Source organism: Marmota flaviventris, chromosome 13 (assembly GCF_047511675.1).
Source record: "Marmota flaviventris isolate mMarFla1 chromosome 13, mMarFla1.hap1, whole genome shotgun sequence".
In the NCBI taxonomy this organism is placed as follows: domain Eukaryota; kingdom Metazoa; phylum Chordata; class Mammalia; order Rodentia; family Sciuridae; genus Marmota; species Marmota flaviventris.
Window position 1 is genome coordinate 100,838,529 of NC_092510.1, and position 14,335 is coordinate 100,852,863.

The 14,335-nt window shown below is 49.9% G+C and overlaps 1 protein-coding gene across 1 annotated transcript in view; it reads right to left on the reverse strand.

Moving 5' to 3' along the window:
* Ddx31 (DEAD-box helicase 31) overlaps nucleotides 1–14,335 on the reverse strand; it is a 59,841-nt gene that overhangs the window by 37,642 nt on the left and 7,864 nt on the right. The window contains exons 7-14 of the mRNA XM_027942505.2: nucleotides 9,526–9,570; nucleotides 8,337–8,378; nucleotides 7,540–7,604; nucleotides 6,157–6,276; nucleotides 5,934–6,040; nucleotides 4,568–4,803; nucleotides 3,727–3,903; nucleotides 1,655–1,714 (exon numbers count right to left, since the gene is read on the reverse strand). Coding sequence (XP_027798306.2) covers nucleotides 1,655–1,714; nucleotides 3,727–3,903; nucleotides 4,568–4,803; nucleotides 5,934–6,040; nucleotides 6,157–6,276; nucleotides 7,540–7,604; nucleotides 8,337–8,378; nucleotides 9,526–9,570 — 852 coding nt within the window. The remainder of the gene's footprint in view (nucleotides 1–1,654; nucleotides 1,715–3,726; nucleotides 3,904–4,567; nucleotides 4,804–5,933; nucleotides 6,041–6,156; nucleotides 6,277–7,539; nucleotides 7,605–8,336; nucleotides 8,379–9,525; nucleotides 9,571–14,335) is intronic.

Consider the following 14,335-nt stretch of genomic DNA (forward strand, 5'->3'; position numbering starts at 1 on the left):
TACATCCCCCCAGCAAGGTTCCTACTGCTCCCAGAGAAACTACCTGTACCACTCAGCCTCACACACCAGCAAGCGGACAGCAGGAGCGTGCTGTGGCCAAGTGTGCTTAGACAGCGGCATGCACTGGTGGTCCTTGACACGAGCTCCTGGCCCCACCCATCCACCAGCCAACCATAGGCAGTGCCTGCTCTGTGGGTGACTCCAGGATGAAGGAGAATGCACTGCATGTCTTCATGGAGCCCGTGACCTGGCAACACCCAGCCACATGTGGAAGAGAAGTGAGCAGGCATGGGAGGCCCTGGGACAGCCAGGGCACCTGGGGCTCCTCCTCCTGAGGTGGTGAAACACAGGCTCTGACCCATATCAGGCTCAGGCCAGTCAGTCTGGGTACTGGAGGCAAAAGGAAAAGTACCTAACACTTCTCAAGGCACATTCAAGGAATTTAAAGAGGGGCAGGTTGGGCTGGGGGGTAGAGAAAAAGGGGCGAGGCAGGTGAGGTAACTCGGGGCCAGGCCCTGGGACAATACCACTGCTGCATGACATGGATTCCCAGTGTCCTTATCAACAGACCATTTGGACTGGATCTTTAGATATTTCAAGATGGTCTATTCCTTTGTTTGTTGATTATGGTACTGGGATGGAACCCGGGACCTTGAACAAGCAGGTGCTCTAGCACCGAACCACACCCCAGCCTAACGCTGGTTTAGGAACAAATGCAGGTATCTGCCTGGGGAGCTGGCTGAAGGACAGACACAGCTGGCCTCCCAGGAGGCACACATTCTAGAAGCTTCTCAGCTCTGAGTGCCGCACACAGGCAAGCCTCTGCCATGCCTGTGTGAGAACAGCACTGCGCCAAGCAGTCTCCAGGAAGAGCTTCTGTTAAACAAGCACAACAAACTCACACAGACAAAGCTGCACTCGCCCAAGCTTAAGAAGAACACAGTCTCTCCTACCCTCAAAACTGAACACGCAGCAGGAGCTCCTAAAAAAGCAAGTGCTTTGCTGAGCAAGGGGAGCGGCTCCAGGCTACTCTCCTCCAGGCCGCGCTCGCGGCACACCCCGCATGCACACTGCACTTCCTCAATGCACACGCGGGACTCCCACGCAACCACACAGGGTCATGTTATGTCATCCAATGTGGCATGAGCAGAGAAGGCATCTCCTCTTGGGAGAGAGTGACATCATGGTCAAGCGAGTCCCCGGAGAGGAGGGATCATTCAAGGTGTGGTTCTCAATCTTGAGAGCACAAGAGATTAAAAAAGCCCATGCTGTGTGGAGGGCCCACTGAGGCCCGGTCACCTGGTCCTGAAGATCACAGGCGAATGCCGGTTCTGGACAACTGCAAACGGAGCTGTCCAAGAGCATCTATCTCCTTTAAAAAGGTGAGCAGAGGTGAGCAGTCACTTCTGCTGCAGAAAGACTTTCTCAGCTCTAATGACTCCCGATAGCTGTAATTTACAAGTTTTTGGTGGATAGAAATCACCACAATTCACACATTCTCAGACTAACAGCTGCCACTATTAGTGAGCAAGTCGCTAAATCTCCTGCACAGAGGCAACTAGAGGTGTAGGAGAGCAGCCACGTCACTGCCCCCGAGGAGCTGGCCACGGCCCCAGCCCAGACGAGCCCCACAGGAGCGCAGAGCGCTACTTACCGTGCAGAGGAGGATGCCCGTTCTGGAACGTGAGAATTCCTGGAACACCGATGTTCTCTCCTGCAAAAGAAAGAACAAAGGGCCTCATGACACCAAGCTAATGCCACCAAGGAAAGCTACGACTTCTGTGAATTCCTGCCTTCCTACTGCTCTACTTGTAGGCACAGAGAGGTTTAGCAGGAAAAAGGAAGACATCGAGCTGAACTCCAAGACCTGGTATCAGAGCGGGCTTTAGTGACAGCACACCTCAGGAAGCCCACAACTGGGGCACGTCCTTCACCTATGCTGATGACAGCCCTGTGAAGGCCGAGCCTCACTCCCTCTCCAGACGGACAATGGAGGCAGCGAGAGGTTGTGAAACCTGCCTGAGGGGCACACACGGAAAGGCCACGCCATGTGTGAACAGGCTGTGTTGGAGGGTTGGCGCTCAGACCTTCACATGGCAGGTCACGGTCCAGCCCACTGTGTGGCAGTCTCTATAAGCATGATTTTTACTGATTACGTTGTAGCCTCAAATTCAGCAAATTTCCTGAAAGCCAGAGAAACGTCTTGAAGACGGGACAGACGTACTTAGGCTGGGGAAGGGACGAACCCCGGGCCTGGTATTGGCAGCAGCCCCACGCAGCCTCTCCTCCCAGCAGGTGCTCCCCACTGGCGCTCACAGACTCGTCTGGGACGTCAAGCACTCAGGGAGACTGCTCAGGGGCAGGGGCCAGGAAGAGGGAACAGGGACTATTTAAAATGGGAGGCAGGGTCCCCACCTCCTGCCCTCCACCTAGCCATGGGAGGCTATGAAGGCCAAATCCATAATATCATAACATCAGTAAAAGGTTGACAGTTCTTAAGCTGCATAAAAGGCCAAACTACTCCTGAAAAAGAACAATGCAAGGGCGGCCCTGTGAGCCCAAGCGCGCCAAGAGGGACTTGTGCAGTGCTCCTGCGTCCCCAGCTCACAGACAGCGCCACAGGCAAAGGGAGGACCTGAGGTCCCACAGGACCAGAACACAGCACTCTACCTCCGGGGGGCCCAGGGCACGCGCCATGCTGGTGCCACCCCATTATGGAAGCCTGCGCCACCAATACCCAGAGGTCACCAGGTGCAGCCACAGCCCCTCAGACTAACGGAACCAACAGCCTCCACTCAGCGGAAGATAAAAATCAACGGCTAATACAACTCACAAAGGCTGGAAATTGAGGGACCTCTATGTAATCTGGTGGCAAATAAGCTGAGTCCACCAGTGACCTTGAATAAGGCCACTGTTTTGAGCCTCCACTTCCTGAGCTATGAAAACAAACAGGACAAAGAAGGAATGGCCTTGTTTAAGATCTCGTCAGGCCATTCACGCCTCAGAGTGCTATGAGCTGCTCTGGTTTGGCGGTGGTGGTGAGGGGTGTCAGTGAGCCCAGGGCTTCCCATGGGGGCCCCACCACTGAGCCCCGACACTGTGGTGTGTTGTGGCTTCCCTCCTCCCTTTCTTACCTCCTATGCTCCAGGTAACCTTGCTCCCACCTCGAGGACAAGATGGCCCCTCTTCCAGGCCCACTTGTCCTCCCCTCCCCACCTCCAGCGAGCACGCCTCTCCCCTACCCTGCCCTGACCTCCTGACATGTAGGACTAAGCATCTGAGACCAGGAAGACAGGGCACTCTTCCTCACGAGCATGAGTCCTACTCTCTGAGAAGAACGGCTGGAGCCCTGTGGTGCGCTGGACCCTCCCATCCCAGCGTCCAGCGTGCGGCGCTGCGTCTTGTTGACAATGGCAGCAGCCGTGCTCAGCAGTGCCATATGGGATCCACAGTTTAGCTCCATTAATGCTCTTAATTTGAAGACATCAAGCCCTAATTACACACTGGGTACTAAAAAGGCAAAACCCTTCCCTGGTGCCAGCTACTTAGTGGCACTCTGTTGCTGTAACAGCTGGCTGGGGTAGACGTGGGCCAAGCTGGGCCGGGAAGCTCTCAGGTGGAAGGAATGGGCTTCCGGAGCAAGAGCAAGCAGAACCACGGGACCCTCGCCCATGCCCACCTGGTGGGCCCCTATTTTCTGCAGTCTGCTGTGGGCCAGGTGCTCACCTCCTGCGCCATGTTGCCGTGCAGCCGTAGGAATGCCAGTTGCGGTGAGGCAGAGGGCAGCTGCCCAGGGGCCGGGGCCCGCAGGCGGTTCATCAGGGTCTGCAGGAAGAGGTGGTAGTGGAACTCCACCAGCTCGCAGCTCGAGAAGAAGACGATCACCTTCTGGTCCTGCTCCAGCTGTGTCAGAACCATGGGGAGAAGCACAGTTTTTAAGGTGTTTGGATCAAATGAGCTCTTCTAAAGTACAGGATCATGCCGGCCCCGACTTGGTGACAGAGCTTTCAATTACTCGAGAGAAAAAATTGATACTCCACTCTATGAAGAACACAGGGAAGGAAAATGACACAGCTCTCACCTCAAACAGAAAAGAAATGCACTTTAATGGTGCAGCTGACCCCCATCTCCGGCCTTTCTTTGCTCAGTGCTCATCACATGCAATACTACCCACTGCGGTCCTCTATGCACAAATAAATCTGAAGCCTCATCCCAAGTCCTGCAATCTCCCCTTCTCACAGCGCAGGGCGAGCCAGCACCTGAAGCTGATGGGTGAACGGCACCAGCACCAAGGCCCAGGAGCAGCAGCTCCTGCGCGTCTTTGATGTGGCCATGGCCCTCCCACACTTAATCTGGGAAGGTACTCAGATTTCAACCTGAACACCATGACTACCGCTACCTGCAGCTCCTTACCACCACCCTGGAACCTCTGATTGAAAGGACATGTATCAAGGTCTGCTTTCTGCGTGCGCGCATGCACGTGTGTCTCCTCAACCCACTACTCTCAATGCCTGGCGCAAACCAAACAGTGTCCCTTCCCCACGGGGCCAAGTCTGGCCAGTCGTACCTTGCCCTTCTGGAGGAGGAAGGCTGCGAGGCACACAAGCCGCAGTTTGCTGGGCACCAGTGCCACATGCTGGTCGAGACTCTCTGGTATGGCAAAGCCACCCAGCTGGTCAGCAGCTTGGGGAGGAGTGACTTCCTGGGTCACTTGGTCCTTTGGGTTAGGCTGGTCATGACTTTTGTCCAGAACAGAAATACTGACTGGATTGTGCAAACTGATATCAGCTAGCCGTGCTACACCTTGGACAAAAAGTGAGGAGGATAACAGGAATGGTTCATACATTCATACCCTCAAACACCCACCAAATCCCAGCAACTCAGGAGGCTGAGGCAGGAGGATCACAAATTCAAGACCAGCCTTAGCAAGGCCCTAAGTAACTAAGCATTATCCTATCTCAAAAATAAATAAATGTGGCTCAGTGATAGAGCACCCCTGTTTTCAATCTCCAGAACCATAAAAATAAGTAGACTGACATCCCAGCACTGATCTGTCCTAATGCCACTTTGGTGGGGCAGTCCACAGCCCAATGCCCACACCTGTCTGTATGTTCTGAACTCTCCCCAAGAGATCATCCAGAAGGTACCAAAGGATGTCTGCATCCACTCCACTGCCACCCAAGGTTCTTGGGTCAAGTAAGTTTTAGATCAAAGCAGTGCCACAGACTCCCTGGCCACAGGCCTTCTCAGGCCTCGAGTGTGTTTGCACCATGAGTCTCCCAGGAGGGGAGCTGGTGGTCATTTCCTAAACTTATTTACTGGACCACAGGATGCTTTTTTTGTGGAGTGACATTCCTCAGCACACCCTTGGAGCAGTGCTGAGGGGTCACAGGAGTGGCGCCTGGCTCAGCAAACTGTGACCAGGGAAGCAGGGCTGTGGCCTCCCTATGCAGGTGAGCCTGCTGGAGTGGTCCCATGTTTCCAAGCCTTAGCTCTCCCATCTGCAGAAGAGCTAAGAATTTCCACCCCATGAGGGTGGGAGAAAGAAGTAGGAGGATTACATTAAAAGCCACACCTGGAAGACTGGGGTGCCACTCGGGCAGAGCACCCGCCTAGCATGCACACCACCATTTTTTAGAACAGAGGCCCTGCTCCCTCTGGTTGCAACTTCAGTGAAACCCTGGGAGATCATAGGCCAGCGGTGGGCAGCCTTCTCTCCTCCTTCCCACCTGCAATGACCCTGGAGCTGGGTGGGACCTGCCCTTACTCCCCTGCCCTAGGCCCTGGATACCTGGAAGTGGTGGGGAATACAGAATGGTCTGGAAGTGGTACTCTTGGGACATTCCTCCCCTCTCTCTGAGCTTGGGCATCAGTGCCAGCAAACAACCAGTCCTCCCTGGGCCCCCCAGGACCTCAGCTCTTTTTCAATGCACCTTCCGAGAGTGTGGCGGACAGTAAGACGTTCTGTCGCTTCTGGCACTGGGCATTTACAGCATTGAGTATCACTGTGACATCCTTTTCAAAACCCAAGTCCAGGATTCTGTGATCATAAGAGAGGAATTTAATCCATGTGAGAGTGCATGTGATACCAGGCCAGCGGCTGCCTGGAGGAGAGCAGAAACGGCTTCCCCTCCACACTTCCCAGAGGAGACTCACCTATCTGCCTCATCCAAAATCAGCCACTGCATCCGTCTGAAATGAATGTTCTTTGTGGATTTTATGTGATCCACCAGACGCCCAGGGGTTGAGATAAGGATATTTATTCCTTTGCGGAGCCTGTTTAAAATTATATATCATAAGAGAAAGTAAATCAAACAGAAAACACAGGAAAGACAAAGGAGGTAGACTGACTTCATGTATAGCGCCAATGTGCCACAGCCGAAGTCACGGCCAAACACAGTGACAAGCAGACAGGAAGACAAAACGTGCCTATTAAGATCTAAAATCACATTCCAGTCATTAAACCTTTACTTTGAAGAGTCGTCAACAGGATCCAGTGCTGGGTATCTGACTCGTCGATGTCTGCTAACACACTCTGTGGATGGCATCCAGCCGGCTCTGGAAGGCGTCAGTGACCAGGAACCCCCCAGCTGGGAAAGCTGCACTTCCTGTGCTAGTGAGCTCTAATTGCTAGAATGTTCTTTCTTATACTGAACCCTTAATTTCCATTAGAGGGGCTTAAGCTTTGCCCCATTGACCATGTAGAATAAATCTCATTTCTCACTCCCCAAACAACCCTTATATCCCATTATTCCATAAACACAATACAATTTTTAGCTCGCTATATTTTTAAGCTTTCCTTTCAATAAAGTATGGTATTATGCCATGTCCTTGCAATAGGATAAAAAGGCAGAGTGTGCAAGTCAAATAAGTACCTGTGGAGAGAGGAGTAATGATCTCCTGTTACTGATGACAAGGACTAGATATGATGGCTGGAGCTCCAGCTCCTGTCCTAGACTAAGAGGTTACCTTGGAAACGAAGGGCATACAAAACAAGGAAGGAGCCTGGGTTCTGACACTGGCGCACCAGGCCAGCCCTGGCCTGGTCCACCAGACTTGCTGCATGTGAAAGAGAAAACTCCTATATTGTCTGTGCTATCACTGTTTTTACTAACTATTTTCAGCTGCATCTAATCCTAATCGATACTTTTTTGGGTGTTAAGTTTCACATTTACTCTTCAGTTAGAGACTACATACAGAGTTCAGTGTAACTACTAAAAGTGTTCAAAATACAGGTGCAATTTTGGATTTACCTGTTAACAATTTTCTACAGAAACCCACTACAAGTTCTAATACAGGATTAGGAATCAACGTGTGCAGGTGTAAAAGCATATTGCTAAGCACTGTGTAAACTTAAGATCTTGATTTTGTAAATCCAAACTAGGGAACCCTCCTCACCCCAACCCCCGCCCCCCCCTCCCCCGGGCTGGGTCTATCCCAGCACTGGGAAGAGGAAGCACAGCTGGAAGCCAGTTCAGCAGGATCATGTCCTGCTACAGAAACAGGACAAACAGATGAACAACTAGCAAGCGCCCCTACCTGGCCTTTTCTGATTTTCTCTTCTCTCCACCCATCAATACTCCAGGTACAATCCAGGTGAATGGCTACAGATAACAGAATAGAATCAAAGCCCCATTTCCTGAAAACAGAGACTAAGTTGTAGTCCCTAAGGAGGTCAGGGTTGGGGACACAGGCTCCTTGCGGTGTGGGGTGTCATGTGCACACAGGTCCTGGGATCATAGCTACATAACTAGTTGCTGACGCCGGAGGACACTAATGTGAGCTTTCTAAATGATTCAAGCCCCCACCTGTCCCCATGGAGCCTGAAGAGAATACAAATTTGAGTAAGTCAATTTGTTCTGGCAGGGCTGGGGGTGCTAATATAAAACCCAAGTGATACCCTTCCCTACTTCCCACCTCTGATGAAGGACAGATCAATTCATGATGGACTCTGGTGGGTCAGAGGCTCTGCCTCTGAAACCTCCTCCCTCTGCCTTCTTAAACAGACCCCACAGTGGCCTTGTATTGCTCTCCACTGGGTGGCCTGAGGGTTGCACCTGGGAGCCCCTGCACATGGCTTCCTGGTGGCTACTCTGAACAGGCTGTGGGACTGTAAGCTCCAGGAAACACTGGTAACTTAGCTAAGCTAGAAATCAATAGTTACAAAGGTTTCAATCGTAAAAACCTACAAAGTTTATCTAGAGAAGCTGAGATATCCAGGGAGGAGAGAAACAAGAATAATTTCTGACCTCTTTGAAAATAAAGACTGAGGTATATTAATCTTTCCTCAACATGGCAGAAAAGAAGATAAGGCTGAAACTCAAGCCTTGTCTTACCTTAAGCAGCTTCTGGACAGTGTCAAAGCTTTGCAGGGCCAGCTGCAAATATTAAAAGTTATAGATCATGAGCATAGCATCCAGTTTTTTTGTTTTTTTTTTAAAGATAATCTAAAATGATTAGGATCTGAGCGTGGACCTCAAGTTAAGACTCAGGGGAAAAAAAGTTCTTTACACAGAACCTACTCTGAAAACAGACCTGTCCCAGGCTGGCCTGGCAGCCTGCTGGTTTGGGGGTGAGGTAGAGAGTGCAGGGACTTCTCGGCCACGTGCAAACCTAGTTCTGTGCTCCCTCTGCTGGCCCGAGCACCCAGAGCCACTGATGGAGCAGAAGGCAACACAGTCAGCCAGAGTCCCGCTCTCCTCAGAGAAAGGTGGTGTGTGGGAAGGGTCGACCAGGGTGGGGCTGCCACAGCCCCACGTTAGGGACTTCACCTGAGGTGACTGCTGTGTCCTAGAACTGGGCCAGGGAATCTGAAGACCCGGCGGGTAACCACCCCCAAATTCTCACACGAAATCAAACCAGCAGGCTCAGTAAAAAAAATGGGTGTAGACAGGCTCAGAATCCCACTATCCAAGGAGACACGCACATGCCTCCACTTCAGGATTCGTGAAGCAGCCAGCTCGATGTTGTAAATTTCGGTAGTCTCTGTGCCCGCTCTGTCCCCAGGCCAAGCCGATGAGCAGAGCTCGAGGCTGCAGCTGTGAGAAAGGCCAATGGAAACTCCCTCCACCGCCAGGTCTCCGCAGGCAGCGGGGTCATTTGGTAGGAACCGGACACCTTAATCTGAAATTGCCTCTGTAAGCAGACACACCCACTATGTCACTATGTTCCACCAAAGAAGAAACTGCAGCCTGACTTCCAGGTGTAAGTGAGTTCTAGGAGCAACAGCTTCTTAAAAAAGGTTCATTCCAGAGCTGTTTTTGTTTTTTAATTAGTTGTTTATAAAAATGTTTCTTTTAATTCCTTTAAAAGAACAGAGACTTAATAATGCTGTTAGTTTTTAGACAATAGGAAATGCCTTCCCATGCCTATCTTCTGATTTTCTACAAGTACTTCAACTTTTCTTCTTGATAGGAACCAGAATGATGGTCCCTGTGCAGGGGGTCAGGCATGCAGTGGTCAGCACAGTAGGAGAAAACCATAAAACCACCTTGTCAAGGAAACACCACATGACCGGCCACTCACCTCCCTCGTGGGCACCAGAACCAGAGCATAGGGGCCGTCACTGCGCTGTGGACAGGAAAGAGAGACCATGAGTAGGACCAACAAAGGCCAGCCTCCAGATGGCCTGCTGAGAGACACCAAAAGCACACTCACGGGAGAAAGGGACATGCATGTCCCCCAACCCCACTACCACAGGACACCATGCTAGCAGGCCATGCTCCTGGCCCATGCAATCGGATAAGACAAAGGAATAGATGTGAAGCACCGGAAGGTGGAGGCAAAGTCACCATTATTAGCAGATGATGCTATCTCATCTTTGGAAAAAAAGACCTTCAGTCAACTGAAAAATAACTGCAAACAAGGTATTTCAAGTCCAGCAGCTGAATGCAAAATTAGTGAATAAAAATCAATAGCTGTCTATTTCAGAGCACTAGAAAACACAATAAAGGGAAATTTCACACTTACCATGGCAACAAAAAAAGATGGAAAGAAAAAGCCTAAAAGTGTACAAGATCTACACGAAGAAAATTAAAAACACCACCAAGGGGCATAAAATAAAATCTGAATAAAGATAAAGTTGTACCCCATTTTTGGATAGGAAGACTCAATATTATAACTAAATTAATTCTCTTTACACCAATCCATAAATGTGAAGTAATCCTAACGAGACACCTTAAAAATGTGTGTGCGTGTGTGCGCGCGCGAATGTATAATAAAATACATAGTAAGACAAGCTGATTTCAAGGTAAATACGGAAAAGTACACGTGTACAAATAACTGATGTCTATGAAGACATATCACATGTAAATTATAAGCCAAAGCAATTTAAAATATGATAGTGATATACAGAGATTGCAACAGCAAATAATCTAGAATAGAATCAAATACATATGGAAATTTAGAAAAATATACAAAGGCCATTTTATACCAATAAAGAAAAAATGGATTATTCAAAAGTCCTTTGGAAAAAAAAATAATCAAGTCAGAAAAACAAAACTGGCATTAAAGTTGGACTTTTACAGATGACATAAAATTCAGAAATCATAAAGAAAATTCTGGTAAATTTTACTACATAAAAATCTAAAACTTCAAAATGGAGAAATGTACCTAGGTAAAATAAAGAATCGAGTAACAGTCTAGGGAAAAATATGCTACAATGAAGAGAAGAGGCTAACTTCCTTAACTTTTACAGAAACTATAATTTTTTAGAAGGCCCATAATTCAATTAAAAGATCAATAACTCAAATAGAAAAACAAATAATTTATGAAAACTAAAATTCAAAATATGATTATTACATATATGTAGACATATTGGGGGGGCATTTGACCACTGAGCCACATCCCCAGGCCTATTTTCTATTTTATTTACAGACAGGGTATGAGTTGCTTAGTGCCTCACCATTACTGAGGCTGGCTATGAACTCATGATCCTCCTGCCTCAGCCTCCCAAAACACTGGGATTACAGGTGTGAGCCACCACACCCGGCAATGTTCACCTTTATTCCTGAAAAAACTCAAATTCAAACTACGATATAATATTTTCCCCATCAAATGACTAAAACTAAAACAGCAGACAGTTTTGATGAGGATGTGAGCAAACATGAACCAATGTAGCCTGCTGGCAGGAGGGCAAGCTGGCAGAACACCTGGCAGCTCTGGCACTAGCTGCCACGCTGAAAGGCAAAGGCCACGCACAGGAATGGCTGCTGTGGACAGGCATGCGGGCGTAAAAAGCCACAGAATATTTTAGAGGCTGTAGGGTATGATAGCCTTGGCTATCATGCTCTACTGGACATATGTCAGGTCCATCAACCAATGAGGGAATGGCCTGGAATTTATGATGCGAATGTATAATGGAATACCAGGCAGCCAGTACAAAGGCAGCTCAATGTGGAACTGATAAGAAACCAAGCCCCAAACATGAACAAAAGCACAGCACAGAACTTCATGTGTAACAAGCAACCATTCGTGTATGGAATCAAACAAAAACGAAAAAGTTCACAGGGAAAGGGGAAGACATTTGCTTAATAAGCAAAGAATACTCCCGGGAAGGGACTCCAGAGCCTGGCAGGCCACATCATTCCTCCCCAGCCACACACTGCTCCTGGAGAGGGGAGCAGGACTTTTTACTCCATCTACTCTTGGTACTCTGAATTTTTTGTTTAGACACATTGTATCTAAATAATTATCCTAACATTCCCCAGGCCTTGGTCCCACCCAGAGAGGGCAGAGATGCTCAATGAGTCAGAGCAAACCCAGTGGCAAATTCAATCACCAGCAGAGCTTTTGTGTTTTGCACAGGAAACATTTACCTACAGGAGAGAAGGATTTAGAGCTCACACTTAAGTCATCTGCCCTAGGACCCTATGTGCCCATACTGCAGTGCCACTGTGAGGTCAGGGGCACTTCACAAAGCATTACTCAGAGATGAGGCCAGCTCCTTGCAGGGCACAGCATGCAGAGCAGGATAGATGTGACACCACACAGCACAGCCACATGGTGCAAGCTCTGAGCAGTGGGCCACCCTTAGTCCATCACCAGGCAGTTGATATCTGGAGTCCTGGGGCCCCCAGAGGTCACAGGCCAAATCATTTTATAACGAATGTCAAGAGACTCCACTGAATACTCCTGGAAATTGGCAAATTAAATTGGGGCTTGGAAACTTTTTCTATAAAACACTTCAGTCTTAATAGAAGGTCCTGCTGATGGCGGTAGAGTCTCTGAGCACAGAAAAGGGCTGATGCTCGTGGTTCTGAACATGAGAGGCCAGGCCCCAGGGCTCAAGCCTCACAGGCACAGTTGGCCGAGACAGGCACCAACTGTGGCTCCTGGTAAACCAGGACAACACCGAGACACAGGGGGCTGGGCATGGAGTGGCAGCAGAGAGCACACCCAGCATGCACAAGGCCCTGGGTTCAATCCCCAACACCAAAAAAAAGTACACCCAGACCTAGGATTGAAGCAGAGATGCCCACACCGTCCACCTGACACACAGGCCATCTTGTCTTGCCCTCAATTCCCAGTCTGAGATGAGAGCTGGGTTAGAATTGCGGCTTCATTCCAACTCCCACGGTGCCCTAGCTCTCAGGCTAGTGTGAAGCAAAGCCCCACTGGTAGGCGCTCTGCAGTGTGTGAGTGAGCGTACCTCAGACAGGAGCGCCACATGAGTCCCCCCCTCCTCTGTGTGCCAAGGAAACGCTGGGCACATTGCGGGGACATGCCCGCTGTGAAGCACTCCATAGGCAAAGTCGTTGTCCCGGAGGAGACAGCCCTGGTTGCCCTGCCCAGAGTGCGGCTCAGCAGCCGGCTGCACTTCAGCTGCTTATGCAGAGACACGGGCCGGCATCTCCAACACCCAGTTCCACGACGTGCGGCTTTGTAACCTGTGTTTCTTCCCTTGAGCCAGACACTGCTCAAGTTCATGGCAGCAACCTAAGGAACATTACTTCCAGGGGCTACGTAGCATTCTATCACTGGGAATGACTGTGGCGGTTTCTTCTTTGAACCTTCTTTATATATGTTTAACCTACACATTTTGAAACAGCTTCAAACTTATTAAAAAAAATTGCAAAAATAGTACAAGGAACTCCCATAACGTCTCCCAGTTCCCCCACCATCAATACCAAAACCCCAGGATGATTACTGAAACCAGGAGGTTAACGCTGCATGCTGTCAACTACTCCACAGACCTTATTCAACGCCAACAACTGACCTATAAACGTCCTGTAACCCGGCTGGACTGCAACCCAGGACCACAGGTCTTCCGCTGTCCCACCTCCCCCATCTTTCCACCTGAGGCAGCTCTTTAGTATTTATTCTCATGACCTTCACCCTTTGGAAGACTACTGGCCAGTTATTTTGTAGGTTGTCCCTTAATTTGTCTGGTGATTCCCTGCAACTAAATCAGGTTATGTGTTTGTGGCAAACCCAGCAAAGAGCCTTGTCCTCAGGTGGCTCTGGAGGATGACACACCTGGTCACCTGGGCTTCCCGCTGTACAGTTCCGACTGCCTTCACCAAGATGTGCCTCATGGACACCCAAAGACCATGTGCTGCCCCCTCACTTCAGCCTCCATGCACCTCATGCCTGGACAGCCTTCCGTGGCCCTGCCAGACACAACACCACATGCACCCCCGGGGTTCCCCTGTAAGGAAAGGCTTTCCGCCTCTCCCATTTACCTATTCACTCAATAATTTATAACCTCCTGATACCCGCCTGGGCACACGGTCACACACCTTAGTCCATGGAGCCCAGTGCAAGTCCACGTTACTTCTCTTCTCACCTGAAATCAGGGAGGCCCGACGCCCTTCTGATTCTGCATGTCCAAGCCCAGAGAAAGCCACTGCTTGTTCTTTTCCTGTTCTGGGCACTCATTCCTATTTCCGGTCTCACGTTTCACCACTTCTGTCAACCGAGTGACTGGGGCTGCATCTGCGGTCCCCTGGGCTGGGATCGAGGAGAAAAGCCTCTGCCCATGGATCAGAGCAGTTAACTGGCCTCCACAGAAGCCCCACATTGGCCCTCTGGCCTCAGCACTAACTGTTTCACAGTTGAGGAGGAATTCTAGGCAACATGCAAACTGTGACAGCCCGACTGCACGCTGGCTGACTAGGCGCTCCTGTTCACACCTATAACCAACAAGCCGCCACTGTAAACACCAAGTGCAGCCTCTCTGGTCAAAAGTAACAAGGCACTGAACTCAGAATAAAGGCTGCAGCACGATTCCACATAATGACAACACTCGAGATCAGAGCACGGGTGGACAGCTGCAAATCAGGTCATTCTGAGGCATTTACTGAGTGATGGTCTTACAGAAGGTCGATGCTGGTTA